The following is a 23,595-nucleotide window of genomic DNA, read 5'->3' as shown; positions in this document are numbered from 1 at the left end:
GAACCGTGACCGCGAAATTGCGTTTAGTATTGCTACAAATTTCTTTTTAAAAATTATTTCGTTTTTTCTTCATCGTTCATTGTTCCTTGATTATAGACTTTCCAGTTATACATTGGCAAGTAATTTTTATGTATAGTGCGTTTCTTCAACCGAAGTGCAGTACGTACATAAATAATGCCGCCTTCTACATGTGGTGGCTCCTGCCGTAAATAAGCCAATGTCGGAGTAATGTTGCAGAGAACATCCCCGATAACTAAATGGCCAACCAGAACCCTCATTTCAAAAGCTGACAGTTGCTTGTCAACTCCATGGGTAGTCTTAGTTGTCACAGTTTCAAATGCAGTGCTTTAAGTTAGTGCTCGATTTTCTAGTCCCAAGACCAGCTTCCTTTTCTTATATTGCTCGATGTCTGTTTCATATTAGCCATAGTATTGGGAAGAAAGAACACACACAGTGGGTGTTAAGACGTTGCAACCCCGCAACGTGCGGTCAAAAGAGGGATGAAGGGATGCTGTTGTAAAAATCAGCATGGGAACTTCAAAAAGAAAAATCTGAACTGCACTTCTGTTGAGTAAACGTACTATACAGCGAGCAGAAGTGGCTGGCTTCACACTGGGAGAATAATATGTATGCATAGTATTGGAGAACTGGATAGAGTAAATAGAGCCTAACTATATCTAAACATGCCAGTTGACATTCACGTACTTGACTGAACTTGGGATGAAATGTCATCGGAACTGTTACCCGAGCCCGCAAACGCTACGCTAATCACGAGATTACTGTTTCTACGTTGATCTCAATACTTTTGGATATTTTATATCTCCCTTTGCATACCTATGGTCAGTGGTGGATCTAGAAGGTAAAACCTGGGGGTATCAACACTAAATTTTATGCTGCTAAAAAGTATCTCGTTCGTTGTCTATAATGACTGATAAATTTGATTCTGGGGGCGCGGTGGCTCAGTGGTAGAGCGTTCACCTCCGGTGCTTGGGGTCCCTGGTTCAATCCCAGCTCGCGCCGTGTGGACTTTGTGGTGGACAAACACCGTGCTCGTGGGTTTTCTCGGGGTTCTCCCGTTTCCTACCACTTTCTTCATTCCACCATTTTACTCATTTCTCATCATCACAGTCTCCTTTAGCCTAAGCGGCATAACCGTGGGACGTAAAACTTAAAGATTTCATTTCATTTCAAATTTGATTCTTCAGAAATAGATTGTATAATCACTTTTGTACTGTAGATGTAAAAAAAATGGACTTTTATGTAGAGATTCTTATCTACTGTTTCTGTCTTCTGACCATAACCCAATTCACGTAATAGTGACAGGCACAATGACAACGCCAGATAAGGACAAGGAGTGGGTGCACCCTGATCACTAAGTTTGCGCCCGCTAATTACTAACTCTGTGCCTCCTGATGATTAAGTCTGCGCCCCCCTGATCACTAAGTCTGCACCCCCTTTTGACTTAGTCTTTGCTCTCTTCCCCGACTGCCCACCACACATTGGTATTGTGATTTAAGTCAAATAATATAAAATTATCTTTTTTTTCGGTATAGAAAAGAATAGCTGCCCTCCAAATTTTCTCTGCTTCTCCCTTTGTTCGCACCCCCTATAAATTAAAGCTAGAGTCGATCCTGAACAGACGTACTCGAACATATTGGGCGGTATTCAGAGAGAATTCGTTAACCGAGTGTTAGTCACAGACTAGTTAGTAGCATACTAACTCTTTACTAAGGGAGGTGCACGTTATGGTATTCAGAGTCTACTTTGAGTACAACTAAAAAGATGATTTGGGTGTGATTAACTTATATAACCCCAATCCATTGGGTGAGAAAAATAAATGTGGCAACTACGGAAAAGTAGATCAGCGCATGCGTAGTCTGTATAAATGAAAACACATGAAATACGAAATACGTAACGTTGTGTCCAGGGGCGGATCCAGGACCGACTTCTGGGGGGGGCGGTGGATTGTCATAGTGCTACTTTTAAGGGCTCCAAACTTTGGGATGGGTTTTATTTATATATATAAAATAAGAAAGATTCCTCTTCTGGGCGGGGCGATCGCCCCCCTTGGATCCGCCCCTGGTTGTGTCGCGCGCTAAACCATGGGTAAAAGATTAGCCTCTGCTCTAGATTAATTAGTCACATGTGATTAACTTCTTCAAATACTATGTCCTAATCTGACACTCTGAATACGATTTTGATAACCATACGTTAGTCAACCCCGTAGTATTTCGTTAATCATACGTCAAAATGACTCTGCATAAGGCCCATTACGTCTTATACTACTTACAACTACAACATGTAGGATGTTCCACTGCTAGTTACTTAAAAGTGTAGAAATTACGGAAAACGATTTATCGATTAAATATAGTGTAGGATTTGTCATATAATTTATGGAAATCGAAAGAGAAATGGCAAGGTAAGCATTTTCTTAACAGTGCTTTCCCGATGGAAATTTAATATACATACTCTGAACACAAACCTGCAAAATGTCTTATCTGTGCATAAACATAATACCTTCTGTACACGTAATAACAAAGTCAAAAGTGGGATGAAAGGTATATTCATAATAAACCATTGTGTGATTGCTATCGACAAGTGTCTTTTTAAGCCCCTTCACTTTCAGTAGGGGCCTGGAAAGGAAACCACTCATGGATGACGCTGGAGTCTAACTAACGCACGTGACTGGTCTTCAACTGGACTTGAGGATTGTGTAAGCTTTTATATGGTTCCCTTTTACCGGAAATTCTTAGTTATTATCAATACCTGAAGCAATTAAAATACCACAAACTCTTCGAGAAAGGCATAGAACAAGAAAAGGCGTTGTCGTTCCTTCCGTGGTTCTCTTGGTTCGTATCAAGATCACACGGAAATAAATATAATGTCCGCTGGTGTTCCACGATAACAAATCTGTAGCCTCCAGTTCAATTTCCAGCCGGGACAATAATACAGTACGTTATATGACAAAATATTATGTACAGTGGGATAGGAGACATGTTCTCTGTTCACAATCAGAAGATTCTGGATTTGATTCTTGCAGTCGGTTCCTACATACCACCCGTGCTCGTGGGTTTTCTCGAGTTTCTCCCGTTTCCTCTCACTTTCTTCATTCCACCATTTTCATTCATTTCTCATAATCACCGTCTCCTTTAGCCTAACCGGCATAACCGTGGGATGTAAAACTCAAAGATTTCATTTAATTTTCCCCCCTATATTTCACAACATGTCTACGGGATGTTATTCGGACGTTTCGCAGGTTCTATACCTATCCTGGGACTTTCGGGGTCACAGTACGAGCCTACATGATAATAGAAATATGTACAGATTTTCCTTTGGATTCCAATGGTATGTAAACAGGAAACATTAACAGGGCAACGGATAATACATCCTATATAGCACAATATGTCCTTGAGACGTCCTTTGGACTCCCACAAGTCCCATACCTGTAGTTGAACAGTGACGCTCGAACTATTTTAAGGATAGTGGAAAAGATAAAACGACATGAAATCTTTTAGCTTAACGTCCCATGATTATGTCCTTTGGGCTAAGAAAGATTATACTTAAAGCAAGTGAATGATGATGGAAGAATTGATGGAATGAGAAAGTAGAAGGAAACGGAAGTACCCCGAGAAAACCCACTGACACGATGTTGTCCACCACAAACTTTCGTGGCTGAGGATTGAACCAGGAACCCAACGCACCAGGGGTAAGCGCTTAACCACTAAGCCACCGTGCCTTCTGACAAGGGTGCTTTATGCTACACACAATTACTATATACAGGGTGTTTCAAAACAACACCGACAACGTTTGGTAGGTGATTTCTGACACCAAGATAAGACAAAAAGTATAGACTAACCTGGATGGACAAATACTTCCTTTCGGAGTTATAGGCCACCGAAAACATGAAAAAGTGAATTTTAGAGGTCCATAGCTCCAAAACTATGGGACCTACCGTAGTCGAATCAAGACTTCTCGTAGGAACATTGAACATAACGGCTCTTAGTAGTATTCTGTAATGTATAGTCCTGTAAAACTGGTCAATTATCTGTTTTTGAAAAAAAAAAACTGTACAATCTTGTACATAGAATTAAATGACAAATCTTTTTTTTTTCAACCAATTGAAACTTTTATTTCAATCCGAAGTCTTAAAATGTCTTAAAATTGCCTATTACAATTCCGAGGTATTGAAGAAAAAAAATAGGAAGCGAGGTTTTATTGAGCAGAGTGTACGTACATAAAATTTGTAAAATTTTCATTTTAAGTACTTGAAATGGTGTTTGTTAATAGAACCTTTTTTGTTTCTTATTCATACGCATTGCCTTTCAATGTTGTTTCGAATTGCAGGGCTGGCCTAAATTCAGGGCTAGCCCTAGGCAATTTGCAGCCCCGTGCAATGATATAATTTGATGCCCTCCCCCTTTCTCCAGAAAGAACAAATCTTAAAAGCAAAGATTTTAAGTATGCTACCCCATTATGAACAATGAAGGGGAGGGAAAGTGCTCCCGCAGTCAGAAAGTCCTAAACACTACAAATGCAATTTGATTGTGACTCTTATCTTTTCTGTAAATAATAATCTATTATGTTAGTGAAAAATAAAGCAAATACACCTGCAGAGGAAAGATGGTAATAATTTATATAAAATTCAGTATTGAGCTTCAATCTCAATGTATTAGTTTGCAACTTCAGTGCAACTAGTTTGATTTTCCTTCTACATGTTAAAAAAAAATTAAAACAAGAACTTATTTCTATCTTCAATGATAAGAAACTTGTTTTGTGACAAAGAGAAGATTAGTTTTCGTATCAAAACTGTCATAACTAACTAAATGAAACAGGTGTTCGCTACTGTTCGAAAATTGAGTTCTTGTATTTTACAACAATCAAGCAATTCATGCTGGGATTTCTCTGACCAATTCCTTTAGCACTGTCCATGCGACATTAAACTAATGCGACCTAAACATGATTTATGAATGTACTATTCCAAGTAGGTCAGCAGCTCAGTAAATTGAATTACCATCATCATGAAGTATATTTGCAACAAGAAAATATTTATCTATATATATAAAAGAGAACGTACAAATCCTTTGTTCCCTCATCACGCTAATACGGCTGAACCAATTTCTTTCATTTTTGGGGGGTTATTAGGATTTGGACCCTAGATGGTTTTTATCATATCACTTTAATTTTTAATTACCAGTGTCTTGAGATAATTGACCATTCAAGTGTCCATAACGTACAAATCCTTTGTTAGTTCAACATAGGTAAAAATAAACGTATTTATATGCAACCCGCATGACCGTGTCACTCGGCGGGTTAACATAAATGACAGGCGATATAATGTTAACATTAGTGCAATCTACTATGGTTTTTATCATATCACTTGAAAGCGAAAAAGTAAAAATTATCTAAGTAACAAAGTTTATTGCGTTCCGGGGTGACCGCAGCGAAGCGGGGCGGGTTAACATAAATGACAGGCGATATAATGTTAACATTTACTGCAATCTTCTATGGTTTTTATCATATCACTTGAAAGCGAAAAAGTAAAAATTATCTAAGTAACAAAGTTTATTGCGTTCCGGGGTGACCGCAGCGAAGCGGGGTGAACGCTGCTAGTTTTAAATAATATGACAGATTTCCCAGACGCTGGAAACTTCCCGCCCCCTACAAGTGCACGTGTTGCATATATGGTACAGCTGGCCCTGACTAAATGGCAGTCCTTTCGACACAGACTCTGGAAAAGCAGAGAAAATAAAAATCTTTGAACTAATAAGTGATGTTTCAACAAATTCCCATCCATTTTCTCCGAGGGAGACAAAAGTAACATTTAAGCAGAATTCGAACTCCGGCCACTTGAGATGCCACCTACTAAATATGAGCATTATGAAGATTTCTTTTTTTTTTTTCTTTTGATGACTGGCATCATATAAAAGAAAGCTTTTTTCTTTTACCGGGATACGTTATGTTAAAACGCTTGTGAAATACTTAAAAAAACAAAAGCGGCTTTTATGTTCACTTTAATTCCATTTTTTAAAAATTTTATCATCGTTATAAATTGGATTTACTATAGAGTTACTTCCTTATGAAATGTAATAAAATCCTTGACAACCCCCCCCCCCTTCCTCTTTTCTCTCGCCGCTCTTATTTTGTAGTGTATTATATGGTATATTAATACAGATACAGTTTATGCTAATTCATACTTCCCTTCCGATGCTGTATATACGCATCCAGCTCAAAGAGGAGAGGCCATCAACCTCTCGAAAACCATTATTCAAAGTGAAAGTAAACTCTTTTCACTGAGATGCCCTCCAGGAAAAAAATGGTAAAAAGAAAGAGGGAATACAGTAAAAAAATAAAGCCAAAAAGAAATTGAGCTTATAATATATATATATATATATATATATATATATATATATATATATATATATATATATATATATATATATATTGGTAGGTGATGCAATATGTCATTTCGTCGTTTTGTCTTCGTGTACGGGAGCGCACAAGGCTTAAAAACGGGAGCACGAAGCCGCGAAAAACTGGGTTTGACGCCTCAAGATTTATTCAGAATAGATGCATTCCCGGCTTTCGTTTTGATTACATATTTATGTTTATTTACTTTTTTCTTTTAAGAAAGGTTCTTGTTTCTTCTTACATTCGTAGAGATGAAACGAAGTGTAGTTTACGAAAAGAAAATGGAAAAAAGAAAAAGAAAGAAAGAAGATAGCCAGAGGTATAGGCGATACTTTAAATGGGAGCTCAAAATCACGATGTGTGTACTGCAAACAGTTGTTGTTTTGTCATGAGCACCAGAAGCACGCAATCAAACTCTGCATTTGGATCCATTCAATCGCAGATCTGTACTTAAAGTAAATAAATAAATACAGTGGGACATCAATAACTCGCAGCTGAAGGAAATAGATACAAATTCGAGTTATCGACTTTTAAGTAATCAGGGTTCGAGTTATCAAAGTGGCCACAACAAAAATTCGAGATACCAAGGTTGTGCGTTCCTCATGAAAAGTGACTTTATAACCATTATAACTCGAAGTTTTGTTCATTCAACTCTATAATTTGAAGGATCATTAAATTAGATATGACTGGTAAAAATAAAATACTAGATATGAGTAAAACACAATTACAGTACACATTAGCAACAATGACAATTTTGTAAAAGCATAGAAGCTTGCTAAAATCATTGAAGAATGTTTGCACAACTACATGTGCACAGCTCAATATGCTCTGCAGCATCGCCTGTTCCCAGTTTCTTGCAGAAGTTGCAAGTGTACCGTTGGTCTCTATGTTGTTTTATAGCAAGTTGAATAGCTACTGTCGTGTTACCGAAGAAATCATCATAAGTGCGGATTGTTGCATCTGCAAAGAAATATAAGGAAAAGGAGCAGTTAGGGGCAAATATTTATTTCGAGAACTTCAACAAAGGGAACACTTCAGCAAAACAACTAGTATCCAACATTCACAGTACCATTACATGCCATTCTTATTATAACTCTACATGAAGACAGAACTTTGTTTTATAGGTTTATTTCACGGGATAGATAGTTAATGTATTTTGTAGGCACTAAAGCTAAGTGTGGTAACCATATATAAGCTACATTCAAAGTAAATGTATGTATAAGAAATAATAACGCTAGAAAATGTATTATTTTACGTAGTTTCGTTCACGACAGTCGAAAAGAAACATTGGCATGCAAATAGTAAAAGTATACAAAACATTCAAACAGAAAGGTCAACATTGGAGGTTTCTAATCATGCTTTTGTTTATTTCTCGTGAACAAGGGTATTGAAAACATAAAGATCATTATATATATGTAACATCTTCGCAAGGTTTATGACGTTCGAACCATAAAAACAGTTTTCGGACTTTTTTTCCCCCCGGATAGATTGGCATGTTTGTCCACTGCGCAGTGGTTGGGATTCCACTTTAAGTAGTAAATCTTGTCTCAGATAGCCCCGCCGCTCAAAAGGGACATTAAACTTTACTAATCAATCAAAACTTAATTAGCCCATCCATTTATTTTTATTTCATTCATTTATTTTTAACTTTTTGTTAAACGTTTTCACATCCAATTATCTTACGTTAGTTTCTCAGTGTGAATAGAGTGCTTCACGTAGGTCCCCTGGGTGATATACATACCAACTCCGTAGCATTTTTGGTTACATAAATAATTCGGACATAGAGAGAGCTCCTCCGTGGCTAAGCGGTTAGCATACGCGCCTTTGGCGTGGGAGACCCGGGTTCGATTCCCGGCAGGAGCTCATGTGGTTCGGATTCCACGTTTATCAGTAGGTCCACGTCTCGTATAGCTTCGCTGCTGAAAGAGACGTTAAACTCAAAATCAATTCAAATTAGGACATAGAGAACAATTTAATAATTTACAGTAATTAATTTTACAGTGAAACGATAAGCAGGAGTGAAGAATATGTGAAAATGCCGTTTTGTCATCAGGTTTAAGTTATCTGTACAAACTTACCAAGCTAAAGTCACTACGGAAATTAAAGTGTAAGAATTGGCCGTAACAAAAAACAGGAAGAAGAAAAGAAAAAGAAAAACTGAATAGTGATGTAATAAATAGGTTTGTAAAGAAACGGTAAGGTACGCAACACGTGTTTTGGATTTTAATCCCCCTTGAGCAAGATATCATCAGATTTAGATATGTTGAATACTCCTTATGTGTCTTCATCCCGGCGAAATTAAAGTACCGCTGATTTTACAGTAATTATGTGATATCTTCAAATAGATAAAAGATAATTAAAATGTGAAACAAGAGCACCCTAGACAATATTATTTTGCGTGAGGTACAGTTATCACAAGTCACCTAGTGGCTTTCCGTTGTCAGCTGTTTAGAAACGCAAAAATAAATGCCGATTTTCAAAATGGCTTGAAATCGAAAGCAGATAAGTGAGTCGTGATAACGGTTTCTCATGTAAAATAATATTGTCTAGCGAGCTCTTGTTCCACATTTCGAGTATCTTTTATCTATTGGAAGATATCACATAATTACTGTAAAATTAGCGGTATTTTAATTTCGCCGGGATGAAGACTCTTAATGAAATTCTACGTATACCATTAGTGTAAAGAACACTATATGCCATTATCGGTCGCACACCACTCATTTTAAGCTATTTAAATAATGTATTTCTATCTATTATAAATCATATCAGGAAAATATGTACGCTATACACAACCTCAACGAATACACACTAAAAATCATAGATTTAACACGCAAAGGGTGTAACAAGATGCAAATTCTTAAGTAAGTTGCTGCAGTTAGGGAATGGTGTAATAAATGTTTTTAGTGCATATTCAAAAACAAAATCCAAACTATTTAGGTACAATTAATACAAACTTTAGAAACTAAAGAGTTCTCTTCTGTTAAAAGATAAGAGTACTCATTTTTAAAAAAATAATAAAAAAAACTATAGTAAATTGTTTTGAACTTCGTAACAAATAAAAGAAAATTGTATTGAAATGTTGCTACTAAGCAAGGATCTTGTAAAATAGAGGATCTGCCCTTACAACAAAATCTTAGACTATGTGCCATACGTCACAGTTTTGCCACCCCTACTCTGCCCACTCCGCCCAATGGGATCGGAATGTTTTGAGCCAACAATCATGGCGGAAACGAAAGTATCCAATCAGACAATGCCAGAAACGAGAGTAGCCAATCAGACGTGCCGATGCTCGGTTGTTTTTTTGGCTTCATCGATTTAATAGGATGAAGATATATATATGGGCAGATCCTCTATTTATAACATCCTTGCTACTAAGTTCTTTTTTTATCTTTTTCTACATGATTTTATTTATTTATTTATTTTAGGTAAGTTCCAGCACCAGTATAGAATAATAAGGAATTCCAGCAGTAAGTTAAAAACAGTTACATTTGTAGTTTATTCATAAACACTAAAGAAGGTTTACCTTTGTTTAACTGCAATGGTATCTTAGTATATGAAAGGTAATGAACTTTCATTTGCTTTGAAAATATTTCAAGTAAGGCATGCAATTTGCATTTAAAATGAAAATGAAATGAAATCTTTTAGTGTAACGTCCTACGATTATGCTCTTTAGGTTAATTGAGACAATGATTAAGGCAAGTGAATGATGATGGAAGAATTGATGGAATGAATTGTGGAAGGAAACGGGAGTATTCCAAGAAAACCGATGAACACGACAGTGTCCCCCATAAATTTACTTGATCGGGGATCGAACCAGGGATTCCGCTCACGAGAAATAAACATTCTACTACTGACCCTGCAATTGCATTGAAATAAAAGCTCAGTTGGAAAAACGCCGACAGTTAGTTTTTTCAACATTTTTCTCAACTGTTTGGTGGTGATACTTTATTGAATGCATCAAAATACGTAAATTTGCAATGTATATTAAAATACATAAATGGTAAGAAAACACACTTGTAGCACGTGGGTCCCTGGTTCGATCCGAGCTCAGTGTGATTTGTGTCTGTGATGTTACTCCGTGTTCTCTTATATGTTTTCATTCCATAATTTCTTGCATATGAGTTCACTTTCATTAATCACCCCTCTCGTTTGGACTAAAAACCATAAACATGAGACGTAAAACTAAAGATTGTATTGTAATGGATCTTCATTCATTTTGGAAATACCCGTAAATATAATTTTTAAATTAAGTCTTGTGGAGCAATTTTGTCATGATTAAAAGAAGTAATGGCATTGCACATTAGTCTATTCAAATGATCGAGATTGTACCACAAATAATAATGGTGAATAAGTATTTCCATGACTTAGATACCAAAGGTTCATCAGGGTCCCGGGTTCAAACCCTGCTCCCGCCAAGTGAACTTTGTGTGGACAAACACCGTGTCGTGGGTTTTCTCGGGGTTCTCCCATTTCCTCCCACTTTCTTCATTCGACCATTTCATTCATTTCTCATAATCACCGTCTCCTTTAGCCTAACCGGTATATCCGTGGCACGTAAAACTCAAATATTTCGTTTAATTTTTTCAAAGGTTCATCACCAGAGAAACAACTTTTCTACCTCGATCCAAAACCAGTACGCTCTAGTTTGTTGCTAGCACAGATAGATTTTGCCAACTACCTTCTTATCTCCTTTATATTGCCGCTCCTTCTTTTTTTGGCCTACTCAAAGACCTCTGAGATAAACCTAACTGTTTTGAATTTCGGTGAATACAGAGGCAGGTCCACGTTTGTGGAAACTATTTTGGAACACCCACACCAGGGTATAAAGTCATGTTTGCACCAGTGGTTGTGTTCTATATGCCTACCCTGACTTAGTTGCACACCAGAGTTTCTATTGGAGGAGGCTTGTATTAACAAATATCTTCTCTATACTGCAATTGACAGCTCGCTGCACGCACGTAGTGTTCAATGCTGTGTTGCCAGCTTTTGCGTCGGTTATTGAAACACGAAATTATTCACTGCAAATATATCTCAGTTTTATAAAATTAAATAGCACGAAAGAGAACTAAAAAGAATGTCTGCATAACCAGCTAGTTCCATTATTCAAATTGAAATTCGAATAAAACAATGTGAGTTTGTTTATATTCAAATTGGCAACGTGCGGAAAGGGTAGAATGTTTACCATTGCAGAGCAAGAGAAATTGGCCACTATAATTGGCTGAACGTGCTGTTGCCATAGAAACAGTTCTTGTTGCCTGATTGTTATGACCACGTGCAGGAAGGTAAAAACAGAGGAAAGCAACTGTCAGAAAGGACAAGTTGTAGCAAATGCACTGTAGTTTTAACCACTCATCCTTGCTAACTTTCCACAACCCGCGCACTTTACATAGATGAGGGCGGGAAACAGCTCGCTTCAATAACCCAAAGGCACAAAAGTCCATCAGCGCAGCAACCGGAAATTTGACAGAAATATCGGAATACCAGTGTCAGTCTCATGCACTTGGCGTGTCATATACGTCATAGTCGTACGAGCCGGTGTTGTCTTGACGAATGAAGATCTTCGACACCTCAACACCATACAAACATGGAAACTTTCGCCGGTATAATGGCTCCTTAATATCTAGTGATAGTACGCTATGTTAATTTTCACATTCCGCGTAACATGATGCAGTGAAATTTTCTCTTTGTGGCAAAAACAGGCAACCATCGCGAAGCACCAGAGAAAACTTTCGCGGTAAGTGCGAACCTAATTTGCCAGGTCCTTCGCATCCTTTGGATGATAGTACATGGCTCGGAGCCATGTGCAAGTTGACAAAGAGATCAAAGCCTCATCTAAGGTTAACACACAGTTCTACTTGTCGCCCTGCAAATATGTTCATAATGCCGTCTGCAATATACCATGCGTTCACGGATGTATGTTGTCTGAAAATGTGCAAAAAAAATTTAAGAATATAATTACTAGTTGATACGTAGCGTTTTGTGGATACCGTTTCGCTTACACATTAAATATTTAATACTCTTTATTGTTATTCATTCTTGGGAAGTTCGGAAAAATGGAGTTGAGCATAACGTCTCGCTATATTATCCGTAAAATACTCTGTAACAGAGGCGTATTTAGGGGGCTATCGGGCTCGACTCCCCCTCCACCGAAATAAATTTGTAAGTTTTTCGCATTCCACGTACAACAATAATCCTTCTTACCATTTCTAAGAATTTCATTGCCTTCCATTTTCTTATGCTCTTTGTTCAGAAATAATACTGTATTTGTCAAATTACATTCCATGTAAGAGCTGCGTTCTTTTTCTTTTTATCTTTTTTTTCCTCCATTCTACTCTTCTGTTTCTTTTTCTTGGTTGTTTCTTTCATTTCTGTTATCATACTTTTCCACCGTTGTTAGCTGTGATTCAAGTCGGTCGTCGTCACTAACACCAAAACTAAGAGAAGCTGATAAGCGAAACTGGTCTTCCACAGCAACTTGCATGGATAGCAACATGGCGGGACTTTAGTTATTATAGAAAAGGAATATTTACATCGTTTAGTTATAAAGAAAGATAAATGTTTGAATTAAAGAAAATGGAAAGGGAAGAATAAGTAGGGATGCGCATGAGACAAGATTTGTGGCTGTCTCGTCTCGAAAATGTATTGTAAAAGTGATGCCTCGACTCGAAAAATGTATATTAAACTTTGGAAGAGCCGTGTCTCGACTCCAATTTTCTCAGGAAAATCCTGTCTCGACTCGTCTCGTGCGCATCCCTAAGAATAAGTAATCCGGGAAATTTGGTAGGTCAAGAGGATACTTCCTTTTTCTTCTATGAATAGTATAAAAGGTTTAATTCATTGCTAAATTTTTGTGTGTATCATATCACACAAGATTCACCAGTCTGCAATTCTTGCCATTAAAACTGCAATCAGTATATTTCAGCGTCAATTTATCTCAACATTTTCTTTCAGGTAAAAACGTACACATGTAAAACTGAATATTTCCATTTTTCTAAAATTAAATCAGTTAAGTTGAAATGAGACGACAAATATTCAACATGTGATTGCAGAAGCGTCATTTTAGATTTGCCTCAGAAGGGGGGGGGGGAGTAAGATAACCCACCTACATGGGAGTTTCACGTTCTTTAATAGTATATTAGTAGAAAAAATCGATTAAAATATATTTAATTCTCAAACTCAGATGGGCAATTGCCCACTGCTTCCCGTGTTGTGCATAGCCCCCGCGAAACAAAATCCTAAATATGCCACTGTTCAGTGACTAACTATTGTGAAACATTTTTCATTGTGCAACTTTCTAATACATTACCATAAGGCGAATAACGTGAAGAATCAATCAATTTGAAATAACCAGTAAACAAACAAATCTTTACAGAAAGGAAGGTGGTATATTATTTTAGAAGTAATGATTAGTTAGGGTGCTAATATTCTGTATAGGCCCACCTGTGAAGGATATAATTTATGTATTACCTTAATAATCACCTACTATGAAAAGAATCTAAGACACTATAAAAATATATCCTATATAAATAAATGCATAAGGAAATGATACCAACTTATGATTGTTTCCATTAGGAATTATCACGAGAAAATCCACTTTTGTGTTTTACTTTAGAATCGTGGAAACAAGAATATTGGAAGGAAAAAAATAGGCGGAGAACCTGCAGAATCAATAAAACCAGAATAAAAAAAAAAGTGAAAACATCGAAAAAAAAGAAACTCCATTTTGTGTAACGATAAAACGTGAATCATCCATGTAATATTCGAAAGTGGCAATTTCTTCCTCTTCTTCTCTCTTTCTGCGGTTACTTTTCCTGACTTCAGTCCAACAAAATCTACTTCACAGCAAAACATATTTATAGCCTGTGATCGTGCACTCTTAAGAGTTCAAACGCTATTTTAATAAGTGAAATTTTGTTACATTGTTCATCTTGTAAGTTATGTGTTACTTTCTGTTTCTAGATAGTTAATGTTTGTATTTGTATTAAACTTAGATCATTGAAAAAAATAATATATAGGGTGTGTCAGAAAGTCTGGAATCATAGCCTAAAATAATGATTGGCAAACAACGGTCCGCGGGCCAAATGCGGCTCTTTGAAAAGTTCTACCAGTCCAGCGACCTACAAGACCCTAATCGTGCGAGTGAAAAGAAGAATAGGACTATTTCGAAAGAGTTATATTAGAAACAGACTGACAAGTTATCTACCTCTGAAAATCAGTACATCCCAGTTCGAACCAAATTACGAGAAACTTCAATCCTTGCTATGGCTTAGTGTTAAAGGAATTTTGTAAAATGTACTATTGTTGTTTTAAATAAATTAGATAGGCCTGCCAACAGTTTTTTTTCTTCGTTTGGGCCTCTCATTAAAAAAAAAAAGTTAGCCCATCGCGTGCCTAGAACTTGCGAAATCAGATCCATTATTCGTAACTGACATATGCAAGTACTTACCTGAGTTCCGTACCCATTTCTTAACTCTGTTTAAAAGGAAACTATTGTAAAAAAATAAAAAAAGAGTAATATTAAATTTATCTTTGTAATTTTCCACTATAAAGCACGAAATACTACTGCATAACCCAGTCAGTGTTTTTCACGTAGTCCTCATTGTTGCCCAGGTCTGCCTAAGTGATCATAATTGATTTGGAAACGAAATGAAATCTTTCAGTTTATCGTCCCAGGATTATACATACGACTTAGGCTAAGGGAAACGGATGATTAAGGCAAGCAGGCCCGTATCCACGAGGGGCCCGTGCCCCCCTAAACTTTGGCTGGCCCTCCTAAACGTTTCAAGGTAGGCTTGCAAATGAACTATAATATGATGATGAAGTATAATATGATTGGGCTGGGCCCCCCTAAATTTTTGGGCTAGCTACGGGCCTGAAGGCAAGTGAATGATGATGGAAGAAATGATGAAATGACAAAGTGGGAGGAAACGGGAGTATCCCCGAGAAAACCCAACGGACACGATGTTGTCTACCATAAACTTCTACCGTCCCCCCTAAATTTTTGGGCTAGCTACGGGCCTGAAGGCAAGTGAATGATGATGGAAGAAGTGATGAAATGACAAAGTGGGAGGAAATGGGAGTATCCCCGAGAAAGCCTAACGGACACGATGTTGTCTACCATAAACTTATTTGACGGGGATCAAACCACGGACCCCATGCATCAGAGGTAAGCGCTTTACCACTAAGCCACCGCGTCTCAATAATTGAATGCGTATTCTTTGTGGACAACAAATCTGTTTCTATTTCAGTATATATTATTTTATGAATACTAAATAATTAGGCACAGAAATGTTTAGTATTACAAATAATATGTGTAATATATTAATGGGGGTATTACTGTTATAGTGTGTGTGTCAATATTAAAGGAACACAAAAACGGCAAAATAAATACAACCTTGTAGTATAGCAGAATAGAACCTGTCAGTTATTATTGGTAACGACTGAAATACCATTTTAGCGACATAAAATTTCGATTTTCTCGAAAACTTCGCATGAAAATTTACTCAGAAGGAACGGACATGAGCCTGTCATCCCGACATCCGAATCAAAGCTAGTTCATTTGATAAACGTAACAAACATATGTTCATGTACAAAAAAATGCCATGCCATGCACAATGGAGTGAGTCCCTGGGGTCCATTAACTCTTCTAATATAAAGAAAATCGTTGTGTATGAGGGGAAAGCGTGTATTGATATACAAGCTTTCCCTTATATCAATTTCGTATATCAATACAAAACCTGGTATACACATTTCTTATCCCCTACAGTATTTTTCGATACATTTTGAATGTGTGCATTTACCCGGGGCCACTCCAGAGGGGTCCAAATTTGATGGTAGGGATTTCTGGAGGGAATTTTTCCGACATTCTCCCAATTTTCACTGCTCAAGTACGTTATGGGCACCAATACATAGCACCTCTGGAAAGCTGGTTTCGTGCTGAAGAGAATGAATTATAAACCATGACTTTCCAATCAACAGTGTTGATGCAGTAACTATTTCACTGCGAGTATAAGATTTTCTTTATACTAACAGGGTTAATGGATCCCAGGGACTCATTCTATTGTCCATGGCACCTAATTTTTTTGTGTATGAACATATGTTTATTATGTTTATCGGATGGACTAGATTTGATTCGGATGTCCGGATGACAGGTTAATGTCCGTTCCTTGTCAGAATGATGTCATTTTGTTTAGCCCGATGTCATATATTGAGTGATTTATACAATATTGCAGATAAATAGGACATTGTTGGTCAGTCGTAATTTGGATTATATATCAGTAACCATACTATGTACTCTCATCTTCCTAGTGTATACTTCAGCGTAAGTTTAATCTTAGTGTATACTTCAGTATCAACTTCATCTTAAGTATATACTTCAGCATCACTTTTATCTTAATAGGTGGCAGGTGTATCGGACAGTATCTTCAGTCCAAAAAGCCAGAAAGATTGACGCCTGGGAGCCGATGCCCTGACCATATACCATCCAGTTGAATAAGAGCCACCTGGCTGGCTATAACTCTTGAAGGAGCGATATATTTATATATAATATCCTTTCTTTTTTCCTCTTCTAAACACACAACCTCCCTCCCCCCTCTCTCCAGTTTTAAGGAGAAAATGTTTCTCTCTTCTTTCATTTTCTCTGAGAGAAAAAAATTCTTTTTTGCTTCGTCTTTTTCTGCTACATTTTCTTTTCTTTTTCTAAAGTCTTTTGTCTCTTTTCTTTCTCTCCCCCCTTTCTAAGAAAAAGAGTACAAACAGAGGACATAAGAAACATATGAAAGATAATGTTTCTGGCTGCGCCAGTGAAGTATACCTAACAGTAACACTTTCTGCCCACACCTATATTAAACTGACATTAACCTCATTTCCAATCCTAACAAAAAGCAGAAAAAAATGAGATTAGGAATCGATGTGCTGTTGGTAGCATAATTTACCAATCAACAGAGCTCTTCAAGGCCTGAAAAGCCCATAATTTATCTTCGCATTTACTGAATATTGTTCTTAGAATCTAAAGTAATTATTTACTATATTTTTTTCGTTGCACAAATTTCATTCAGCGTGGCTAATACAAAGACCCTATTATATTGCTGAATTTAGTTCATAATTCGTGACTACCGTGTAAGGAAGCAATCTTATTTAGTAGTGTCTGCAGTGTTGCTTTGGGAAAAGTAATGTCCAATTTTTAATCTGGGAATGTAGCCAAAGCCTCTTGATTAATATGCAAAAGTTGTAGCCAGTCAGCTAATTTCTTCAAGGCAGCATATAACAAAGAACAGGAACACCACTTACCAAACAAACTATGGATTGGTCGCGGTATTATTCATCTTGTAAATGATGTTGTTATAAACTACCGTTTTTTTAAGTAGTATCCAACCAAAACAAGACCTCTTCATTCTATATAGCGTAACGCAGCTATTCTTAAGACCACTGGAAAAGTTCTGACTTCTTGACGCCAAACCAATTTTAAGTGCCTTCTATCGGAGGAATATTTATTGACGTGTGCAAATGAATATCTGTGTAATGAAGCCATAATTACTCAGTTCTTTTATACGTGGTATCCCTAATCCTAATTCTCAATCTATCCCTTCACTCCAGCTTCCTAAGTTCCAGTTTTACATATACTGTTTACCCTCTGTCAATGATCTGGCTTCTTGACATTTTAAGAAGTCAGAGTGCCTTTTATGGAAGGAATATTAATTGACATGTGGAAATGAATATCTGTGTAATGAAGCCATAATTACTTATTTTATGTACACGTGGTATCCCTAACCCTAATTCTGAACGTATTCTAATTCTTCATAGCTCTTAATTTTCAATTTGAGAAATTCCTTTTTCAGTTATATATGAAACTAACTGATCATCTGACACCTGCTTTACTGGTTTTGTAGCCCCATTTAGCTGCGTTAGGGTAAATGGGCTAGTACGTGCCTCCGCAAGAACGCTTACATATAATACAGTAGACCCCGGAGTATCCGGACTAATGTGGTGGGAGGGCAGACCGGATAAAAAATCCGGATAGGCATGAGTTCAATGAATTAATTTCTTTATGAAGATTAAGTATTCCCCAAGAACAATTTACGAATATAGTACTGTATGTAATGTACAGATATAATCAAGAACAGCAGCAAGCGTACTGTATTGAGGTCTGTTACACACTGACGAAACAATGAACAAGGAGCAGAACGCTGCTCTTTTCCTGTCACAACTTGTATTTTGCACACGGCATATAAGAGAATCGGAGCAGACGCTCGCTTCCAATGCCTTGGCAATGTTGCCAATGCAAGGCCTTCCCTTCCTCACTTAATTACAATGAGAGAAAACTAGGCCGGATAGTCGCGAGCCAGATACTCGGGAGTCTACTGTACTTGAAACAGAATTTCAGAAGAAAACTGTCAAATTTCAGCACGGAACTGAACTATTTCACACTGATACTTCAGCTCCGTGTTAACGGTCCCAAGCAGAAATTTAACTGTAATACCATCAAGAATAATGATGTAATATTGGCCAGGAAACTTATTCCCTTGTTTGTTAAAGAGTCTCTTTTCAGCACCGAGGCTATATGAGACGTGAAAGTACAGTTTAAGGCGAAACCCTAATCAGCATAATGCATCGAAAGTTTAATGTATTCCCACCGGGATTCGAACCAAAGGCGCTCACACTGCCCACTAAACCAGCAACGAGGAAGGTCAGAAAACTGAATCACATGTAGAAAATAAAATCACTTCCCCGATTACTTTTTTTCTGTGCAGATCAAGTGAAAAGTTGTAATTGTTTTCCACGTGAGGTTACTATCTGTAACACACTAATATCAGTTAATAGTTTGTTTCAGCAAAATAATGCAATAAAAAGTTTGTTACAGTGGTTCACCCATGGATTTAGTACAGTGGTTAGTTTATATTGATTTGCAGCTAAAAATAATATAATAGAACCTATCAACAGGTTCAGTTTTTGTGCTTGTCAAGAACTTCGTTCCAAGAATCAGTCATTGATTGGTCGCAAATTGGAATCTTTTATCATAACTGGCAAACGTTATCTACCAATCAATCAGACTTGATCGCTGCATGAACGATAATTGATTCGGGCGCAAACTAGAATCATCGCAAGCTGGTATATAGCCTACTAATTTGTTCAATAGCATTTTGTGGCCTACTGTTCAAAATTTGTCATATTGTTTGTTGATGTTATTTACAAAAGTAAGAAAACAACAAAAGTAGCGTAGTAAAGACTTTTTAAAGTTATCAGCATAAACCACCAGGAAAACTTAGAAAATAATTTTGCATACAACATAAATACATTAAGGAATATTTGTTTATTTCTTTTTCTTTGGTTTCTTTGGAACTGCTTCTGCAGGAAGTTGTAATTTATTTTATGAATGTCATAAAATTCTTCAATTCCTCGTATGTGTAATATACTATTCACACTTACGTGAAGTCAAAGAATATGAAATTATGTTTGCAAGTTTGTCTTTATTAATGCGGCTACTTACATTATTTTCACATGTTACTTACATAAAAAATTAACACATCGACTTCATCATTTTTTTCTTAACACATTGGAGAAAGTTCGGGCCGTACTTCGGAGTTGCTTCACACAACTGATTACTCCATCTAAAGAATCCACTGACAGTTTCACACATATTCTGAAAATCAGCTACTGGAAACGCTCCTTCTGATCTTCGACTTTCAAACCATCAATGTCTCCATAACCTAATTTACTCCATTCTTCTTTGGCCATTAGCTGTTTATCCATACGACAAGACAGGTAACTTTTAGCTTCATGACGGCAAGCAGAGCTTGTGTATTCGTTGTCCTTTAAGCAGAACATATATTTCACCAGCAGGCGTTTACATTCACCCTCGTGATCCAATGGAAAACTTCCCTTGTCAGGAGGAACTTGTTTGAAAGACTTTTGCCCAAATGTCATAGAAGACATACTGAACAACCACACGTAAAATAACTTAATCTAAAATGTCTGAAAGATTCGATAATACGTCGTCCACCAAAATTTACCAGCCTGGCACTAAAAGGAGAAGCATCACAAGCACGCTTCCTTGAAATATACAACTGAAAGAAAACAAAAGAATATATATTAAAAAAAAATAGCAGCAAAATTGAAAGAAAATGTGTAACTAATGAACTAGTAACTAATGAATATACGCAATTGTGAACACATTTCAAGTTCTATATATATATAAAAGAGTTTAATGGTAATACTAAAATTGTTTTGACTGGGTTTTTACAGATCTTTTATAAATATTTCTGTAAAATAGTGAAATCCATAGCATGGTGATTGTTTTCTTGGCCGTAATTAGAACTGGGACATATATAATAAGCATTATATATCTAAGCACTTTTGGTTAAGTAATAACTGAATTAAACTTGAAATTGTTAGCAATATACACAAGTAGAAAATTCGAGATTATCACAAATTATGAATAATTTCACATTTTTATCTGATAATTGACTTCTTTATCAAGGAATATATCTTCTTCATTGATACGTAATTATATTATTTAAAAAATGACATCAAGACTAATCACTTCCACAACTCAAGAATTTCACTCAAATCAAAAGTGTTTCAAAATATTAGATTATATTTATAATTCTGTAGAGAAGTCATGGATGAACATTAAACCTAAAATCTAAGATTTCCCATATCATAAATACAGTATATTTGTTTCTCTGTGTGAGTATATGGCCCAAAGAGTTTCTGGTCCATCTGTTTTCTTATAATGATCCTTGACAGAAGGAAAACAGTAAGGAAGCTGGACTGAAGAGAGAGATTGAAAATTACGATTAGGAATATCTCGTACAGTAGCAATTATAGTTTATGGCACACACTCGATTCAATGTTCCGATCACAAGTGATTTCAGTACGTGAAGAATCACGTTAAACAAATCGCAGTAATCAGAGCAGTGAATCGGAACATTGTGCAATAAGCGATTAACTATTCACCGATAAGTTTACAAAAAACATATTCTCCAAAATGAACATTCATTTTTGGAACAATTTATATGGAAAACGGGAGCAAACCAACCCAAACCTTACCTTAATTGAAAGTTTCAAAAATCATTCTGATATCTATATGATAACTATATATTGTAAGCAATCTATACCATTACGATAAAATAGAAATGTATTCGAACGGAAACGAAGCTATAATAACATTTGCTAACTAAATGTACAAGTTAAGAAATATATTTTAACTAAAAGCTCAAATTCGGCATGTATTTATCATATTCATTTATCTATAAATATCAACATGCAAGCAGAAATCCTGTCGCAAGTCTAATCGTTGATTAGAAGAATCCATGGTCCTATTTCATGCTTTTACTTCATTTCACATGTTATCATTGCTATAGGAACGCCAATAAAAATTGCTGCAATTAAATATTACTATAGAATCAATCCTTTTGCAGGATTCATACAGGTTAGGAGTAAATGAACTAATTAACGAATAATACTTAGATAATAACTAAAACTGGAAGTGTTTGAAACCGAAAAAGAACTGTGAAAAACCTATAAATTGAACGTAAAGAGCCATATGTGCCAAAAACTAGCTAAATAATAGAACCCACATACTGAGTCATAAGAACCGAAGGATGACATTCAGTACCTTAACCAAATCCATCGACAGCTCCAGTGTTTGACTTAAGTAAGACGTTATAAAAGACCTCGTTTATACGTATACCCACCGTCGCTGATGTGGCCGTTCTCTACGGATGCACCCCCTCGCTGTCCCTCGGGTTTCCCTGCTGCGCTCCTGTCTTAACTCTGTCAGATAGCATCCGTGCTTTGTAGTAGCCATCCAACACAAGTTGGTTCGTGTTTTATGCACTAGTTTTATGGCATAGGCCCACACTGTATTTATACTTACCAAAGTTACAAATAACGAACCGTAATCACTACCAAATGAGCCAGAATCATCACCAGCTTGAGGGAAAAACTAAATAATACCCGAACTGAATAATTTAATTATGGTTTTCTTACTTAGATATTCACTTACACACATTTAATATTCCCAGCCCTGCCCGCTTATCTGATGGCTAGTGCGTGCTCCTTTGGTGTGTATGATTCCGAGTTCGGTTCCCGGTAGGAGAGCACAAAAATTATTTTCATAAACATTCACTTTCGATAGTTATCCGTTTCCTTTAGCCTAAAGTGCATAACCGTGGGATATTAAACAAATTCCATTTAATTTCAATTAATATTCCTGCAATATAAAGCACTGTTAAGGAAATTAATCCTTCACAAAGGTGCCGTACTTAAAACGCAGTTCGTTTTGTCCTAATAATGTTGTTGTTGTTTATATATTTGAAATGTATTATACCGGTATTACTGATCAGCGCAGATTTATCCAATTCAGCTGCGTACTCCGTTCATTCGCAAGACTTCATTTTTATCTATAAGCCTATATACCTAGATATAAATTTCGTGTCCTAAATGCTTAAGAAGACAGCAATATAAAATATAATCGAGGTTTTAAATCTATTACCTGTGAACTTTAGTTACAACTTCACACATTGCCTGCATGTATACATTGTTTGTTTTGTTTTTGTAGCGTAGCACATCTGCATTTGACCTTGATCCTTCGCGATGCAGAGACAGAAGAGAAAAAACCTGTTCTGATCTCACCGCGCCGGAAGTTAAAGATGCGGAAGCATGACTCACTACATGCGCGCCACCTGCTGGAGAAGAAAAGAAATGCAATCAGGGAAGGAGAAAGTAAAGGAACACAAAATGTTTAGATATATTAAAATCAACCTGTCTGGAAGGACTTAGCACTATGTATGGTAGTAACCTTACTTTTACAACTAAACAAGTTATTGTCTTCTGCGTCAAAAGAAAAATGCTTGCGTTTTCTTTGGTTGCGGGATTTACTATGTGTTGAGCAGGAAGCCCCGAGTCACAGACTCAAATCCGTTGTTCAGAAGAGATTAATAGGGCTTCTGTTTTAAACCTTGATCTTCAGAACAATTTAACAACACAATATTAGCCAAGTCCTTCAGCAGTCCTGAAGGTATCATTTTGCGTCAACGGTCTTTAACCCGCTTCTTTGTTCACCGTTTTGAAGAAAAAGAAACAACAAGGAAAGGTGGATTAATGTTTCTCATTGAAAACTTATCACGTGTTTGATAGGTGATTTTTCGAACTGAAAAACAGGTGATCGTGTACTTATCTAAGGAT

The 23,595-nt window shown here is 36.6% G+C and overlaps 2 protein-coding genes across 2 annotated transcripts in view; one reads left to right on the top strand and one right to left on the bottom strand.

The window, feature by feature from the left end:
• Sclp (leucine rich repeat containing protein 20 sclp) overlaps window positions 1-23,595 on the top strand; it is a 123,726-nt gene that overhangs the window by 44,167 nt on the left and 55,964 nt on the right. The window lies entirely within an intron of this gene.
• On the bottom strand, window positions 19,706-23,096 carry LOC145681270 (cytochrome c oxidase assembly protein COX19). The gene is made up of 2 exons (XM_081752859.1): window positions 22,904-23,096; window positions 19,706-20,471 (listed from the first exon to the last, which is right to left on the bottom strand). Exon 2 carries the CDS (start codon window positions 20,338-20,340, stop codon window positions 20,059-20,061), a length of 282 nt encoding a protein of 93 aa, XP_081608985.1. The 5' UTR covers window positions 20,341-20,471; window positions 22,904-23,096; the 3' UTR covers window positions 19,706-20,058.

Source organism: Thermobia domestica, chromosome 3, assembly GCF_964235325.1.
Source record: "Thermobia domestica chromosome 3, izTheDome1.hap1.1, whole genome shotgun sequence".
Lineage (NCBI taxonomy): Eukaryota > Metazoa > Arthropoda > Insecta > Zygentoma > Lepismatidae > Thermobia > Thermobia domestica.
The sequence above is the reverse complement of the archived record's forward strand: the minus strand, read 5'-3'. Positions and strand labels throughout refer to the sequence as shown.

Bases quoted from the DNA above. Each gene is read 5' to 3' on its own strand.
- LOC145681270 (XM_081752859.1), bottom strand. From the start codon at position 20,340: ATGTCTTCTATGACATTTGGGCAAAAGTCTTTCAAACAAGTTCCTCCT.